The sequence below is a fragment of the Lycorma delicatula genome, chromosome 5 (genome assembly GCF_047948215.1).
Source record: "Lycorma delicatula isolate Av1 chromosome 5, ASM4794821v1, whole genome shotgun sequence".
In the NCBI taxonomy this organism is placed as follows: domain Eukaryota; kingdom Metazoa; phylum Arthropoda; class Insecta; order Hemiptera; family Fulgoridae; genus Lycorma; species Lycorma delicatula.
The window spans coordinates 161,066,148-161,084,334 of NC_134459.1; the positions used below are offsets into that span (position 1 = coordinate 161,066,148).

General features: G+C 27.8%; 1 protein-coding gene across 1 annotated transcript in view; it reads right to left on the bottom strand.

The window, feature by feature from the left end:
- Positions 1–9,757: 9,757 nt before the first annotated feature.
- LOC142324572 (isotocin receptor-like) overlaps positions 9,758–18,187 on the bottom strand; it is a 413,886-nt gene continuing 405,456 nt past the window's right edge. Inside the window, exons 5-6 of the mRNA XM_075365422.1 lie at positions 16,625–16,937; positions 9,758–10,111 (exon numbers count right to left, since the gene is read on the bottom strand). Of these exons, the coding sequence (XP_075221537.1) occupies positions 9,982–10,111; positions 16,625–16,937 (443 nt within the window). The 3' untranslated portion in view covers positions 9,758–9,981. The remainder of the gene's footprint in view (positions 10,112–16,624; positions 16,938–18,187) is intronic.

An 18,187-nucleotide genomic window follows, 5' to 3' on the forward strand; every position in this document is an offset into this window, starting at 1 on the left:
ATAACTTGTATATATGTATGTACAGTCGCCGCCAAATAACGATGAGCTTGGAGTGGCGACAATTACTACCCAAAGTACCATGCATCATGTTTATGCAACTAAGACATATACTAGTCATCACTAATCATGGTTGCCAAGGTTTCAGAGAACAATAGTATACCAGTGACATGAGGACTGATCATCCAAGCTTGGTATTATGTGGTGGCTAATGTATATTGGTTTTCATGTGCTGTGTGTAAACTTAAAGATATTTCATATCTTTGTATGTATGTTGTGTTTCCATGAAGTTTGCAAAATCTGATTCAATTTCAGTGTATAGTAGTGCATGAGTATCAGAGTTCAAAAAGAGTGTTATAATCATGATACAAAAAAAAGCAGAAGCAGATAAATTTAATGAATACAGAACAATTAGCTTAACTAGAAAGAATCAAAAATCTTTACTAGAACTATGTACAGAAGAATTGAGAAGAGAATGAAAGAAATGTTAGGAGAAGACCAATTTGATTTCAGGAAAGGTATAGAAGGACAAGGGAAGCAATTTTAGTGCTCAGATTAATAGTACAAAGAAGATTAAAGAAAAACAAACCAACATACTTGCCATTTATAGACTTAGAAAAGGTTTTTGATAATATAGACTGAAATAAAATGTTCAGCATTTTAAAAAAGATTAGGGTTCAAATACAGAGAGAGAAGAACAATTGCTAACATTTACAGGAACCTAACAGCAACATTAATAATTGAAGAACATAAGAAAGAAGCCGTAATAAAAAAGGGAGTCTGACCAGGATGTTTCCTATCCCCGTTACTTTTTAATCTTTACATAGAACTAGTAGTTAATGATGTTAAAGAACAATTTAGATCTAGAATAACAATACAAGGTGAAAAGATAAAGATGTTATGATTTGCTGATGATATAGTAATTCTAGCTGAGAGTAAAAAAGATTTAGAAGAAACAATGAACGGCGTGGATGAAGTCCTACGCAAGAATTACCACATGAAAATAAACAAGAACAAAATGAAAGTAATGAAATGTAGTAGAAATTAACTGATTGTAAAAATAGGAAGAGAAAAGATTATGGAGGTGGAAGAATTTTGTTATTTGGGAAGTAGAATTACTAAAGATGGACGAAGCAGGAGGGATATAAAATGCCGAATAGCACAAGCGAAATGAGCCTTCAGTCAGAAGTATAATTTGTTTACATCAAAAATTAATTTAAACATCAAGAAAATATTTTTGAAAGTATATGTTTGGAGTGTAGCTTTATATGGAAGTGAAACGTGGATGATCGGAGTACCTGAGAAGAAAAGATTAGAATCTTTTGAAATGTGGCGCTACAGGAGAATGTAAAAAATCAGATGGGTGGATAAAGTAACAAATGATGCGGCAAATTGATGAAGAAAGAAGCATTTGGAAAAATATAGTTAAAAGAAGAGACAGACTTAAGGCATATTAAGTCATCCTGGAATAGTCACTAATGTTGGAGGTACAAGCAGAAGGAAAAAATTGTACAGGCAGGCAACGATTGGAATATGTAAAACAAATTGTTAGAAATGTAGGATGAAGGGGGTATACTGAAATGAAACGACTAGCACTAGATAGGGAATCTTGGAGAGCTGCATCAAACCAGTCAAAAGACTGAATAAAAAAAAAGTGCATGATTAATGTGTAGTTGCTTGTATAATACAATTGTAGATATGTATTTCTTGCACTTATGCATACTTTTATTCAGCTACAAGTAACATATACAACACACTACAAGAGAAACAAATTTTGTAAATCAGCTCACAGAAACAAGAGTCAAAGAAATTAATTACAAGATGCAAATTTTATATATTGAATCTAAAGATTACCTCTGGAAACATATGAAATTTACAAAAATTTAAAATTTTACAAAACAAGATATTAAATTAAGAAATACAACATGGGCCAAATTTATTCAGTTATACGCTTCTGGTGTTTCCTAACCTTTTTAAATTAGGGATCATTAATAGTGTTATTGGTAATTAATTTAATTGTTATTTTCTGCTCTTTCTAGCGTTGCCACTCTAACATTTGTAGGTGACATGTTTTGGAGTACTTTCATTCTTAAGACTACTTTTAGCACAGCAAAAATCTAAAAGTAGTATCAGTGCTAAAAGTAGTTTTGAGAATGGAGGTACTTTGAAATGCTTCAACTACAAATGTTAAGAGCGAAAATGGTAGGAAGGGCAGGACGTAGCACTGAAATTAATTATGATACTCTTAGCAGAAGTATAAAATATTGTGAGAATTTTACCACTACTTCAGTTATAACAGGAGGTATTAATTAGCTCTTAAACATGCTTAGAAAAAAAAAAAATTACATATAATGAGAGCAAGTGGTTTAATTTTTTTGAACTGTCATCAAGTTTTGTCTTGCTCTTCAACAAAATATACCAATTTTTATTACATTTAAGATTCCATATTTACTCATAAATTACCCTGAGTTAATTGTAGGTTGTGTGGTAATTTCAGCAAGTATGTTACAATTAACATTGTTATTATTACTATTGTGGTTGATTGCTTAGAAAATGTTATTTTCCTCTTTATTATGTCTGAATGTCTATACAATAACTACACTGCAGATATTGAGATTCATAGTGGTGGGTGGTTCAGTATCAGAAGATGTGTAATGATGTAAACTTTACCAGTCCAACTCATTTCTTCTTATATCCTTTTTCATATTTCATGTCCTTCTTCTGTGACATCTTCCAAGAAATTTTCTGCAGTTTTTAAAATTAATTTGCTTTCATATCTACTCTTAATATGCATTGAATGAATGCACATTTTTTTGTTTATTAAATAAAAATTACTTAAATAAAATATAATATCAAAACAATCTTTATGTCCTATGGCCAATGACGACCATAGGAATCGTAAAGTTACATATGTTGGAATGAATATCTACCACCAACATGTATTTTAAAAAATGCATTAAAATAAAACATAAAGGCCATAACTATTATGGGTGGTGTCTGTTTACTATAATATGCTTCATGGAAAGAACATCTTAAGCAGTACATACATATATTTACATTTGGTTTAAAAGTAATTATATTGTCTTTATCTCAACCCCTTTTATAATTTTTTCCAACAAATTTATATCATGGTACAAACATGCTTATTTTTAAAAATTCATTTTTTTTGGTCATGACAGCTGGCCAAGAGTACAATCATGTTTTATTAGTTGATCTTTTTTTGTCCTGGATTACTGAAATGCCAGAATTGGCCTTAATTACCAACATGCAAAGCTGTTCTAGAATTAAACGTTCAGCTAAAAGTATTTATATATTTAAATGGAATTGAACCATGGTCCTATAGAATCGCACAACAGGCGTAATAACAACTTTAATAAATGTTGATCATCCAAGTGGCAAATTATATAAGTTTTTAATTATTGCAACACAAGTATTGTGCTTTATCACCTGCTTTTAAAAAAGCAAATAATGATATACTGTGTATATTGAAAAACCAGATGAGTTATTTACATAAAAGAAAAAAACATATATGGCACATTTGTCTACACTGGTGTCAATTGTGGGCTGTACTAGGGCACTTATGTATTTTTTAGATGCTTTTCATGACCTTTTAATAATATGTATTAAAATAAATAATCTCCCAAATTGTGAAGATTTAACTCAAATGTTGTTCCTGATTGTGAACAATAATTCACATAAATCTTTTGCAGAAATTTAGAGATAAATTTATCATGTTTATGAATAAATGAGTGAGAATAAAATTAAGACAATGGTATTAGGAAAAAAAGTTAAATAGTGTCATTGAGAAGGATTAGGAATATTCTTAGTAAATATCATATTCACCTCATAGTAAAGACCGATGATTTGGTGGTAAAATTAAACAAGGAATTCAGGAAAGTTGTATTTTACAGTTCTGGAACTTGCTTTCAGATTTTCACATATCTTTAAGAAAAAGATTATGAAGAATTAAAAACATTATTTATAGATGATTGATACAGTGGAAAACAGTTTGAAATTAGTGTAAAAAAAGCTAGTAAAAATATAAAAAAATGTATGGACATATGAAAAAATATCAATTTCATTTTTCTTGTTAAAATATTTGTGCAATGTGACCAAGATTTATCATTATAGATAAACTGACATATGTAGATTTTATTTGGTTATTTAAAAAAAAAATTATTTTAATTATTCTTTCAGGATGGATCTTAGTTAGGATTGCTTATAAAAATAAAACATAAATACTGTTACATCATTACATATGATGTTTTATAGAAAACAAAATTTATTGATAGTTGTAATGAGTAAAAAGAAAAACAATTAATTTAAATTAGCCAAAGAGATTAAATTATTAAAAATCTAAAAAAAAAACACTAGTGGGGGTTGAGATAATGTGGAAGTACAAATTTAACAATTTATAGATACAGCAGTTCTGTTTTAATTATAATACAATTATTTGTAAATTTTTTCTTTTTTAAAAATAATACTTACTTTAACATTAATTTTAATTATTTTTGTTATAATCTAGTGTTTAACACTTAATGTCTTTCATAGCCTAGAGTTAAAAGTTTATCCGCATTTTTTGAAATTTTTACTAACTTATTTTCTTGGAGAGTTATTCAGAAACTGTGTCTTTTATAAGTAAAGTTTATTCACTTTTTTGAAACTATTTTTAACTACAATTAGTCTTTTTCTACAAGATTCTTTGTATTTCTGGTTGTCACATTTAACTCTTGTGACATTATAAACCGTTCTGTAACTTTAAATTACAACTAGAGTGCTTGTGTTAGAATATAACATAATCTGTGTAATATAACATGTATCTGTAACATTTATTTGAAGGAGAGTTATATTATACCACCTTTTTTTTTATTGATTTATCATCCGATTCATGTTAACAATTTTAGTTCATTCAATTTATTTTCAATAAAAACTAAAATATAATAATAATATATAAAAATGTGAGAGAACGGATTATAAACACAGAAGAATAGTTATTTTTTTAATATAGTGATGTATATTTAAAAGAATTAACTAGAGCCAGTAACAGTTCCAATTATTATTCAGTTCTATTTACTGAATCTCAAAAAAAGTAACTGATTGCTGCTAATGTTTGGCACACATTTTTTCTTATATTAACAGATAATTTTAATATAAATTAAGAAAATATTATTATAATTCTGGATTTACAAAAAATTAATTTGCAACATTAATTTGCAATGTTAAGTTATCAATTTTATGATAATGGTTTTCAGTACATATAAATTTTATGTGCGTTATTAATGTTGACTCTTAAGTCTATATTTATATTTGTATTGTAAATGATTAGAAGATCTAATTTTACCTAATAAGCATCTCAGTCTCAGTTAGAAATTTTTGCAGTCACCATTTAGGAAACAAATTTATGTACATATTTATGAACACAACTGACTCCACTGTACCACACAAATACTGAAGTCATTAATTCAATAGATCCTTAGCATGAATATGGTGAACATTTTGCTAAAATTCAAAGATCACTCCAGTGAAGACGGAATCAAGGAAGACAGAAAAGAGTTATTAATGAAAAAAAGTTTCAATCTCTCTTAGAAATAATAGTTTCTCTCCAACAGGGACTACTCATCCCAGTTCTTTGGGAGACTTTGGTATTTTTTTCTATGTGGAAGCAGCACATTAATTTTCAAAATTTTGCATTGTATAGCTCAAAATGTACTGCAACAAATGGTTTCCTTCAGATACTTAACAACCACCTCAGACTTCCTTAGGTCACCCCCTTCACCTTAAGTATCACATTCTTCACTTAAGTATCAACATGTTCGTATTTGGTCATGTGCAAGAGAGTTAACTTTTCTAATTCACCTGATTACAGATATTCTGTTAGTGGGTTAGTGTATTTTTTCTCCTTCCCGTATCCTTTATTCATTCTCTTTTGGATGAATCTTGTGAGAAATTGCAGTAGGTTTGATGTAGTCAGTTCATCTGTGGTTTCTAGTGTTTTCTAGTTATCATTGTATTGAGGTATTATCACTCAATACCTTCTGTGCCTGTGGATTCTTTTCATTTGCCCAAGGACTCTTCTTATTTGAGGTTAACACAAAAAGCCAAACTAGGACTGATGTCTGCTGGGTAAAGGATCTCCTTTTTCTAATAAAAATGTAACCTAATAAAATCCATCTGAATTTAAAACCAAATCATTCACAGACATGTCATGAAATAATAAAAATGTTCTAAAAGATGCTTTACATAAAGTTAATAAGATTACAAACAATAAATACAGCATACACTAATTAGAAAATCAAAATTAGAAAGTGATTGAGAAATTTAAAACAGATAGCTAGGTCTGGTTTTAAGGAGTGAAACCATAATTTTCAATACAAGTTTAAAATTTTTGTTTGAAATAATATTGTGTTTACTATCAAAATATGATATCAGGTACAGCTTAAATTGAGCAATCCAAGAAAGCATTTTACAAGATAAAAAGTTTACTGACAAGAAGGAGTTTTGTTTTGGAAATAAGGAAGTATTTTTTTCCATCGTCTTAGTCAAGTATTTATCGCAAAGAAACTCAGACCTTGCAGAAAGGGGAAAAAAGGATGAGGCTTATGAGTTGTATTCTTGAAGTAAAATGTTGAAGATTTTCATATTAATGAAAATGAAAAGACAAATTTTCTAATAAAAAAGGTATATTCAGTACTTTAAGATTAGATTTTTTTTTAAGATTTAAAAAGAAATTTTTAGTTTACTGCAACATACATATTCTGTTTCATATTCTTCTATTTACAGCAAATCTGTTCTCCTGATTGCTTCTATTTCTAATCAGATTGCCTATAATTCTTACTATTCTGTCCTCTCTTCTTTGTGTATACCATTGATCCATCAAGTAATATTTAATTAACTCTTCTTTTCTCTTTATGTGTCCCAAACAGTTAACTTTCTTTTCTCTTTTATTCCCCTGATAACTATATTTTTCACTTTTATTATCTACTTTATTTTCACCATTCTCTTCCATGCCTAAATTTTTAATGTTTCTAGCCTTTCTTTTTTTCTTACTGTCCATTTTCAAATTGGCATACTCCAACCAAAAGTCAGTTTGACTTATTAAATAATTTAATTTTGAATAGAGTACCTAAATATATACCTTTGTTATCAAATACTCAAGAATTTTGGGTTTTTATATAGTAGGAACATTAATAATGGCAGTGAATGTGAGGTATTTATGTGTAAATGGATGGTTGATACAATGAAACAATTAGATGCAGGAATGGCAACAAACACTGAAAGAAAAATTAGAAGTGTTATTTAAAGGAAAAAAGATAAAGGCAAAACTTATGACCCAGGAGTACACTGTGAAAACTATTTTTATTTTACCCTTTTTTATTTTATAGACATTGCTAAAAATGTCAAATTCTTCACACCAAAGGAACATTTTTGCTGGACCTAATAAATTTTTGTAATAATAAAAAATTTAGAACAGTGATTTCTTATGTTGAAATTTAGAAATTATCAATTATCAATTGTGTAATTTAATGGAAATTTTTAAGACAATTTTTTGTGAGTTTATGGAAATTTTTAAAACAATCTTAAGATGAATTTCTATATGTGGAATTTGCCATTTTTCATTGACACAGTTGAAGAGACTGGAGATAGCAGCAAAAAGATTTTCTGAAAGGTCAAGTTTATATTTTGATATAGGTAGTTGTTTTTTTTTAAAAATCAATAAACTTTGAAGTTTGTAATTAATTTAACAAATTGTTAATTTACAAACTAATTCTTTAAAAAATATAAATTTGTTTAAATGTATTAGTTTTCAGAACAGTAAAATAAAATGTTACCTTTAAAACAGCAATATCAAGTACATGGAAAAGATTTTGATACCGCCCCATTTTTCAATGTAGTAACTTCCAAACTCTGAATCTAAAACTTACTGTTGTAAATAAATATTTTGTGTTTTTACTGTAACATTAATTTCAATGGAATCTAAATATAGTAACATGCAAATTAATGTAAACCCAGAGAATTTTTTTTATTTCTATATTTTGGTTAAACTTTTTAACCCTAATCATTCTCTAATTTGTCTGTGCAATGTGAGGTTATTGTTCTTTGTTTGTGCTATAAATAGTGTTTTCTGAAAATTTATTTAATTTTTTATTATAAAATCATATTCTCATATTTTTTTCTTTGTGTCTTGAATATATAGTAATAGATATAACTCCAAGAAAGCATTTGAAAATTGCTTCTTTTTCAAATAGCTTTTGAGTGTGATGGACTAGGGACAGTGAATACTATTTTAAAACAATTTAAAGAAACTGATTCCTTTTTGCCTTAAAGGAAAGGCAAATGTGGCCGTAAAAGAAAACACTACTCCAACACATGATTGGTTATTAGTGAGAAAAAGTAAACTTTATCCAAAATTGTTTGCAGTGAATGTAAACTGAGAATTAGCAGTCAGTGGAACAGATTTACACATGTGACAACTGTTAGATTCCAACTTGTTGCAGCTGAATGGAAAGCTTGTTGTCCAGCTAACACCATATGTTGTTACGTATGTTCAGTTTTTAACACCAGCAATGTGCAAAACAGAATGTACTAACTAGACCAAAGAAGAGTGGAAGAATGTTATGTGTTCTGAAGAGTCACATTTTTATGTTCAGGGGCAAAGAGTTTCATATATTAGAAAAGCATAAGATGAAAATACGTCACAGGCTCTTATCAACAATCAGTTAAGCATCCCCGAAAAAAAAAGTTTTTGTTTCACAATTGAAGGCTCTTGTTTGTTACTTCCAGTAGATGCTACGTTGAAAAGTGATGGATGTATCAATATTCTGAAAGAAAGGATTGTGACAGAACTTCAAAACAAATTCCGAAAAAGCAAGTGAGTATTCCAACAAGATTTGGCATCATGCAATACTGCCAAAAAAGTGGAAAAAATTTTTCAAAGAAAAAACATTAAAGTGCTTCTGTGGCTAGGCAACTCCCCAAACTTAAACCTGATTGAAAAGCTTTGGGCAATAGTAAAAAAAATGACTCTTAAAAATGAATTGTACCATAAAAATTAACCTCAGTGTATTAAAAATAATAACAACAGTATGGTTTCAAGATGAAGAAATAAAAAAAAAATTTGTTCACTCTTTGAATCAATACCAAATCATATATGTGAAGTGATTGAGAATAAAGGAGGACGTATTAATTGCTAGATCTTCACAAATGATACAGGTATGATTTTTTTTCTAAATAAAGTTAATTTTTACTAAATAATGTCTGTGTTCGGATTAATTTGCATGCTATTGTAGTACTAAATAGTACTTATCTAGCTGGCCAAATAATGAAATACCAATCTACAGTTTGGTGTTTGCAGTTAACTGGTGACAATGCAGTTTAAATAAAAAGTACTACAATATATTTCTTTTTATAAAGCCATTAGGTTACAAGTAATTCATTAAGCATGATTCTTGGTCGCAAAGATCTAACTTTTTTTTGTTCATCATTTTATCCAAATCAATTTCCTCATTTAAATATTTTTAAAGCAAGATTGAGGTCATAGCTTAAAAAAATTATGCCAGTATTGAAAATAAATTGGTATTCTAAAGTTTAAATGCTTCTCTTAAATATTCAGAAGTAAATCCATTTGTGTTACAGTTATAATTAAACCTTGTTTGGTAAAGAATATTGAACAAATTAATCAACAAGTAAACACAATAGAATGCGGTATGTCATGATTAAAAAAAAATGTACAAAATATCTAGCAGCAGTAATATTTTTTTATAGAGTATTATATTTTTATTTAACACGAGTATTATAATAATAAATCCTTAAAATATATAATTTTTTAAAAAATCTTGAATAATAATTTAATATAAATATCTCAAATTTTAACATTTAATAAATTCCGAAAATGTTATTAGTACTGAAATATTATTAATATTTATTATATTAAAATATAAAATATATACATAAGATTTTAATAAATATCTACATGGCAGTTGTCTGCTATAGATCAAGTTTACATCTAGCTGCTCTGCAAGGACTATTAAACCTCTTTAATACTCTTTGTTGATTTCTTGAATTATTCCTTGTTGTGTTTAATCCGCTAAATAATTTTAAACATTCTCGTTCTTCTCTGAAAAAAAAGAAGATTATTATACCTTATTAATAATTACTTATAATTGTTAGATTACTCACTACATTTTCATCATAGCCTAGAACATCTTTGGCTAACCCACGGCACGCATGCCACTTGTGGCAACCGGGGTATCGGTTAGTGTCACATGGGGATATTGAAATAAAGACTTTTGGAATGTCAACTTTGGAGAAAAAAATAAAATATAAATAAAATCTACCATAATTTGAAAACATAACCGAACCAATAATTAATACTCTACGTCCACTCTACAATAATTACTTTGTTTTCAATAGAATACACGAATATTAAGACTACATTTAATATAAACATTTTTTAGTTGCAATCGATTGTAAAGTTAACACTTACCAGTCGCCGGTATCTATAATTTTTATTTCTTTTGAGTCGTCATATTTTCGTGTAACCTATATTTTAAATTGTTAAATTTTTCTTGTATTATGTCTTTAAGAAGCCATCTACTTCAAAACTAAAACATGAAAAAGAAATTGCTCTTTGTTAATTCAATAATGCGTGGGAGGAACTCTTTTCTTTTACTGATCAAAATACATTGAAACCAGTTTGTTTGATTTTTTGGTGCTATTATAGCAGTGCCGAAAAAAATTTAACTTGGAGTGACATTTCATGCAAACCGTGGCAATTTTAATGAAACATATTTTCTCGGTTCACCTTTCAGAACGGGATTTATTGATAAAAACAGAAATCCTTAAAAAGCCAACAAATGTTTTCTTAAAAAAAAATTAAAAACAATGGTCAAACCTTCTTGCGAAATTTTTTTACTTCTAGGGTAAAAAAGAAACCTTACTCTGATGGAAAGAAAAAAATTATTAAAACTAGTCTACAAATCTTTGCTAATTACGCTTCTGATTCGAAAATTAAAAAAAAATGGTGGAACAAATTACCCTTTCGCGAAATACGATGATGCGTTTTTTAAACGACCTGGTTATGAACGTTAATACGAATTGTGTCTGCACTAGCCTAATGTAAATATTTTTCTTTAGCTGTTAATGGGAGCACTGATAATGCTGATACTGCTCAATTAAGTATTTTTTTGCGTTGTATCAATGAATTTTGATGTTGAAAAACTTTTATAAACTTGCGGTAACTAATAACAACGAGAGCCGAAGACATCCTTAATGAAATAAAATCAGTCATTGAGAACAAGAACTTATAATGGGGTAAATTAAGTAGCATATGCACGGATGAAGCCGAGAGCTACGGTCGGTAAAAATAAATGTTTAATAGTACTGAAAATTTCTTGAAAAGATACATTTTTAAGTATCACGGCATACTGAATAGGGAGGCATTTTGGGCTAAAGATATGAATTTATCCAAAGTTCTTGATGAGATAGTTCGGTGTATAAAGAGAATTCGATCACGCGCGCTTAATCACCGAGAATTTTGTTACTTGTTTCCCAAAGAGGTAGAAGAAGGCAGTAAATTAATCCTGTATATAATGTGCACTGGCTTTCAAGAGGCAAGGAACTTGACAGATTTTGGAGAGCTTCACGAGAGCTTCTTACATCTTTTGAAAGAAAAAGGTGAACTGCAGAATGACCACCGCTTGGTTCTAAAAAATGAAGACTGGCTTTGGAATTTTGCATTTTTAACAGATATTATGGAACATTTGAACAATTTAAATGTAAAACTACAAGATAAAGATAATTTGTATCTATTGTTATTTCAAATGAATGATAGAGTAGTGGTCAAACTTGAGAACCCTCCTAATTATGATAGATATGAAAACTTAGTTTCTAAATTAAAAGTCTCATTTGAAACAAGATTTAATGATTTCCTAAATGACAATAAAAATGTTGAACTTTTTACTAACCGCCTTTTTATTGAAGACTTGTGCCACTACCCTTCTGAAATTCAAACATAAATAATTAATCTTCAGCACCGTAACATTTTTAAAAAGTAAATTTAAGGATGTTATTTCAATCCCAGGTAGTGAAAATTATATTGAGTTTTGGACACTTTTCTAACTACAGATTTCCCAAATTTGTACGAGTTTGGTCTGAAATTTTGTAGTAGGTATTCACAATTATGAACATGATAAAAATAAATTCCTATCAAAACTACCCGACTCTCATTTAAAAAACTTGTTATTATTGGTTTCTTCAAAAATCAACTCAGATAAAAATGAAATTGTAAAGACCTTGCAAATTAAAACCTCATTGGAGATAGGTTCCTTTCTGTTGAAATACTGTACACCTTAAAAACAATTTTGTAGGAAAATAATTTTTTGTAGGAAATAATTTTTTGTAAGAGAATAATCTCATTATTAGTCTTACTGTAATTTACATCTGTAATAATTGTTTATGTTTGAATTAATTTTTTACAATTTATAATTATATTTCATTGTACATTAGCAATGTTTATATTTATTCAACTGTAAATAATTCATTGTAAAATTAAATATTTTGACTCATTGTTAAATGAACACATCTTTATATTTTTTAAATTAATAATACATTAGCATCATACATTTATACAGTACTTAATTAAATTAAAAACCATCTGAAATGAAATAAGTTAACTGTGTAACCGTAACCATCTGAATAAGTTATATTGAATGGGACATTTTTTCGTTTAATTTTTTTCATTTTTGTTGCTGCCTGATGTGATGTAAGATGTAAGTGAATTCATAAGCTTAAATATAGAGGAAAGGTGGAAAGAACTTGGTCATGAAAGTGGCACTCTTAAGATTAAAAAAAAAAAAAACTTGCTGAAAAAGTGGAACCTTAATGAAAAAGGTTGGTCATGGATGGCCTAGAGGATGGGAAGTGATGTTTTGGATACTGTTTGATGAACAAGTGTTGAAAGTTGTGATCTCCATCTCAATCTAGTTTTTAAGATGACGAGATTTTATTGTAAAATCTAAAAATTGGAATATGCATTTGGCTGTAACTGTGTTAGAAATACATAAAAAACATCAAAATGCCAGATGGTCAAGTTAAAACAGGATCTACCTTTTACTAAGTTAATAAAGTGTATAAGTAATTATATTGTTTTTATTAATTGATATATTTCCTTTTTTTAAATGACAGTATGTTTTTATTGTTGCCGTAATACCTGAATGACAAGTAATAAAATACTGTAATAAAGTTCATAATACTGTTAATATTATTAATTTAATAAATTACCTTATTTATTATTCAAACAACCAAGAACAAGTATATATATATATATATATATATATATATATATATATTCTGTAATATTATTTAATATAAATGAATAAAATCTTATTTTTATTTATCAAGATTGTATTTTTTTTTTATATACTTTTAACATAAAAAATAAAAATTTTCTTTGTGTTTCTAAGTATAATTTTAATGCATTGAAATAATTGTAATACAAACAATTTTAATTCATTATGGGCTCCTAAAAATATTTATAAAAATTATTGGCTGATTTTAAATAAGAATTAAAGCTTGAAGTATATGAAGGACAAAGGGAGGAAATTAAGCATTAAACAAATACCTTCATTGTCAACATAATGTAAAATACTGGCAAATAAAAATTTTACAAGCATAAAATAAAATGTTAAAAGAACAGCTAGAAAAACAAGAAATCACAATTGACAAATTTTAGCAAAGTTTTTGACAAATTTTTTAGCAAAAATGTTTCTGAAGAGGAATTGGGAAATTAAGGCATTAATTTAAAAACAGTAATTGCTGCAATTGAAAAAAGATGCTGGATTTACAGTCAAAGAACCATGATGCAAACAACATTTTTAGATTAGATAAGGTAAGGGAAGAATGATGTCACCCAGTTTTACTATCTTTACCTCTGATTAAATTAAACATGAAGTTTTAAATGAATGTTTGGGTCTTAAGGGAAAAGAAAAAATGAGATGAACTTGGTTTAAAGAAATAATTACGTTTTATATATAAATTACATTACAAGCTGTATTTGGAACTTCGTAATTATAAACATTGTATTGGTTCCTATAATTTAAAAAAAAACTTGATCTGTCTGAATAAAATTTTGCCTGCTTGTCTAACTATGTATATAAAAGATCATGTCATGAGTGATTCATAATTAACGCCCAGCAAAATCTACTGAAGATAAATTGATGAAAATTTATATTTATGTTCTTATGATGCAAGGGTGTGCTAAGAAATAATTTTTTGAACTACCAAGTTTAAAGGATTAATATTGAGTAACAATGAAATTTACTCGTTTCACTTTACTTGTTTCAAATCTCTTTGTAACAACTTGAATTTTGGTGTTTGTAATTTTCATTTAATATATCTAAAAATAAATTTCTAGATTTTTTGAAATTCGATCTTGAAAGGGGGAAGAAGGGTAAAAAAATTTCAAACAATGATTGCAAATTTTCCTCATTTCTGACTACACTAAATATGATATTCACTCGATTTGGGCTTGCAAATACTCTTCAGATGAATATCTAAAAACAATTTTTGGGTTTTTTGAAGTATAATATTTTCAGGGATAAAAAACATAAATTGTTTTTTATATTTCTGCCGTTTTATGCTATCACTGTTGAATCAACCATTATGTGACTGGTAATATTGTGATGGTAATTTATGTTTGTAATCCTGATTTTGTGTAATCCTATTTTGTGAACAAAGATGCAATGCTAAATCCAAAACCAATTAATGGGTCCTGCACTGACCAAATTGCTGCTTGAAGAGATTACAATATGCTGATAGTTTTTATAAATCGAAGGCTTTAATTTTTATTTGTCATTATTCTTCTCACAAGCATGGGTTTAATGAACACAGGGGCCCAGGGGGCTCTGCCCCCTGGATAGATGGGAAACACAAGTAACCATATAGTGCAAGCAAGTGACCATGGGTAAATATAAGACGCGACGAGGATGTTAGTTACTTTATAAAATAAGATCTCACAATTAAGCTTTAATAAAATATTTACTTTTGGCAAGCATGATTATCAGGAAAAATGATAAGCTATGTAGCATTTCAATAATATGGTGTCCTCTCTAGGTAAAGAAACTGTTTTCTGTATTCTTTGGTTATTTTGGAAATTATAAAACTATTATAGGGAGAAAATTAATGTCCTTCTAATTTTAATGTTGGGAGTAAAAAAAAATTCTTGTTTTATTTTTTCAGATTTTTATTCTTCATCAGAGATTTTATGAGAACAATTAAACCTATGAAATTTTTTAATACCTTTTGCCTGAAATTTTTTTTTTTAATTGTAATAGAAAAAAAGTTATGTATTTTTTCTTATACTCTCTCAGAATCTTAAAAAATGATATAATCTGCAACAATGCAGACATTAAAAAAAAATTACTTGAAAAAGTTCTGCTAGAAATAATAGTATTTCAAAGAAATTAATATTTGAGATAATTTTTTTATGATTGAGTTGAAATCTGCTTCCAATAGCTCATTTTTTGATGGTACATCTTTTTGTCAATATTCCTAAAAAGAAGTAGAATCTAATACCATAAAATCAGAGAACAGAACTTTTTTGTGCGACTACCATATTTCAGCCTCCAAGAAAGAAGTTCATGCTTCTGTTGCATTTTTTAATAAATTGCCTTTTTTAATCAATTTGTTTAAATGAAATAATTTTTTTTTCTTTCAAAACTTGTATTAATGAGATTTGAGTGATATAAAAAAAAATCCTTAATTTTTCTAGTACTTGTTTAATGCATACAAGTTGTACACACTCAGTTTCAATTAATGTTCTCCAAATTTTTATTCTATTTTGTGCTGCCTTTATGATTATCTTCACATATTTTGTATTTTGTAATGTTAGTCAGTTCAAGATATTCCCATGGTTTTATGTGATCCTTGTAGGCAAATTTTGGGGTAGTTCCTCTTTAATTTAACTTGGTGTAGCACACTTAACCATTTCTGACACAATCTAAATAACTTATAACTATGAAGCAATCTGAATAAACATTTATTATTACAGAAGGTAAGTTTTTATTATTATTTTTAAGTAAAAATTCACATATGAACTAGCTTTTTTGTATCCTTCATTTATTACCAGTAGTATAGAGCTGTATACAAGTAATCTTATGTTTTTTGCTAGCACTATTGTTTTTTTCTGATACTTCTTCCTGAACACAAAGTTTGAATTGCCTCACTGTAGAGCAATTAAATTATAATAATTAATTTATTATGAATTAATACTATATACTAGAAAGACTCTAATCCTCAACCCACATTTGTGTGCGAGGATTAAAGTTTATACTTTTCATTAATCAGTTCTAAATTTGAGTCCTGATCAGGATTGCCATTTTTCATACATTACAAAAATTCATTTTCATTAAACTATAACTGGATTTAAGCCCACTGTTTCTGGAGAAAATAAATATATCATAGGCGTATGTTTCTGTAAAGAAATAAAATATTTTCCATTCTAGAATGGTGGTGGAATTGTTGGTTATATATCCACTCACATCTGTGTTATTTCATATATTTATGTCATTTCAACTAGTATTATGAATATTAACTGATTTTACTGACTACTTAAGTGGTTTTATAAATTTACCTGCTTGTATTAGGTGGTATTGAAACCACCCATCTTCTTATTTGTTGTTCTGGTGGATCAGAAATTTTACGTGGAAGAAGTGACATTGTGTTAGTGATTTCAGTACAAGCTCGTTTGTTACATCCACTTGCACCACAACCAGAAGAGCCGCTTTCATTTCCGCTGTTGTTTGTACGGTAATCTCCTGGTGTCCATGTACAAGTTAAAACATGACCTAAAGCACGTACAAGTTCTTGGTTTGATGATAAATAAATCCATGGATTAACACAGCTATTTAAACTTGATAGAAGTGAAAGTATTGTAAATGTTGCTCCTGAAAAACAAATTAAGTTAATTATGACAAAATAATTATAACAAGAAGCAAACGTTAAAAATATACAAAATATAACTACCAAACAATTAAAACAAAGAATATGTAAATTGTACTCAGGTTGGCTGGAACGCTAATGTTACTAATTTTGCTTGTTAGGCAGGACTATTATTTTATAAAATTTCAAACTTTGATTTTTCATGAAAGATTTTTACAACCTTAATAGAATCGTATGTTTATTAACAAGGGGGGAAATGTACACCAGAATTTACGAGCTGAATCTTAAGTTCTGAAAAAGTTTGAAAAAAATTGTGAAAAACACCTCTCATTGTATTCAATAAATTAAGAATATAAAATATTAAAATTTGTATCTGAACAGCTCATTTATATCTGATAATTTTTATGTTTTTATTTACCAATGTGTCTGGGGTTTTCAACCAATATAATCTTGTAAGAAGGTTGTACATAGTAAAGAGTGAAAGCATGTGAGGGTAGTTCCATTATGTGCAATTGTGGACCAATGAACAGTTTGATATTTAGTTAATCTTATTATTAAGTAGGTTGGTATTTAATGCATATATTTACATATAAATAAAATGTAATAAAAAGGTTAGTGTTTTATGCTTATTACTATATTATGCTTATTACTATTGTAGAGTACTATAGTCTGGAGATATGCTTAGAATCTTCAAGCAATTTTTTTCTAAATTCTTGAAAAATGATTATCTATTTAAATTTCTTAAGAAAATTAAAATTCATAATTATTGGAAAGCAAGGGGTTAAAATAATCTTGATGAAATATTAATGTATTATTATGATAATAAACAAAAGAAAATCTAGAAAGGAACAGAATATAAGCTGTTGTAAAGAGAAGTTATTGGAGTTTATTAAACATTCAGTGAGTTGCTATAGTTTGAAATGAAAAAAAATCATTTATAAACAAAAGAGACAAATTTGTAACATACTTTTGTAAACAGATTAATTAAGTAAAAGATTAAGTAAAGAGGATTAATTAATATAATGCTAGAATGATAAGTGGTATAAGTCATAGAAGAAAACAAAGATTGAAAAACATAAGACAGATAACTGAAGATATAATAAATATATTAAGATTAAAAGATAGTGCAGAACAAGAAGAACAAAAGATTTAAAGCATTGATGTAATCATTATGAATACAGAAGAATTATTTTTAGAATTTTAAGTTGAGAAGGGTAAAGATCAGAAGGATTTAAACGATTGTTACAAGATAGTG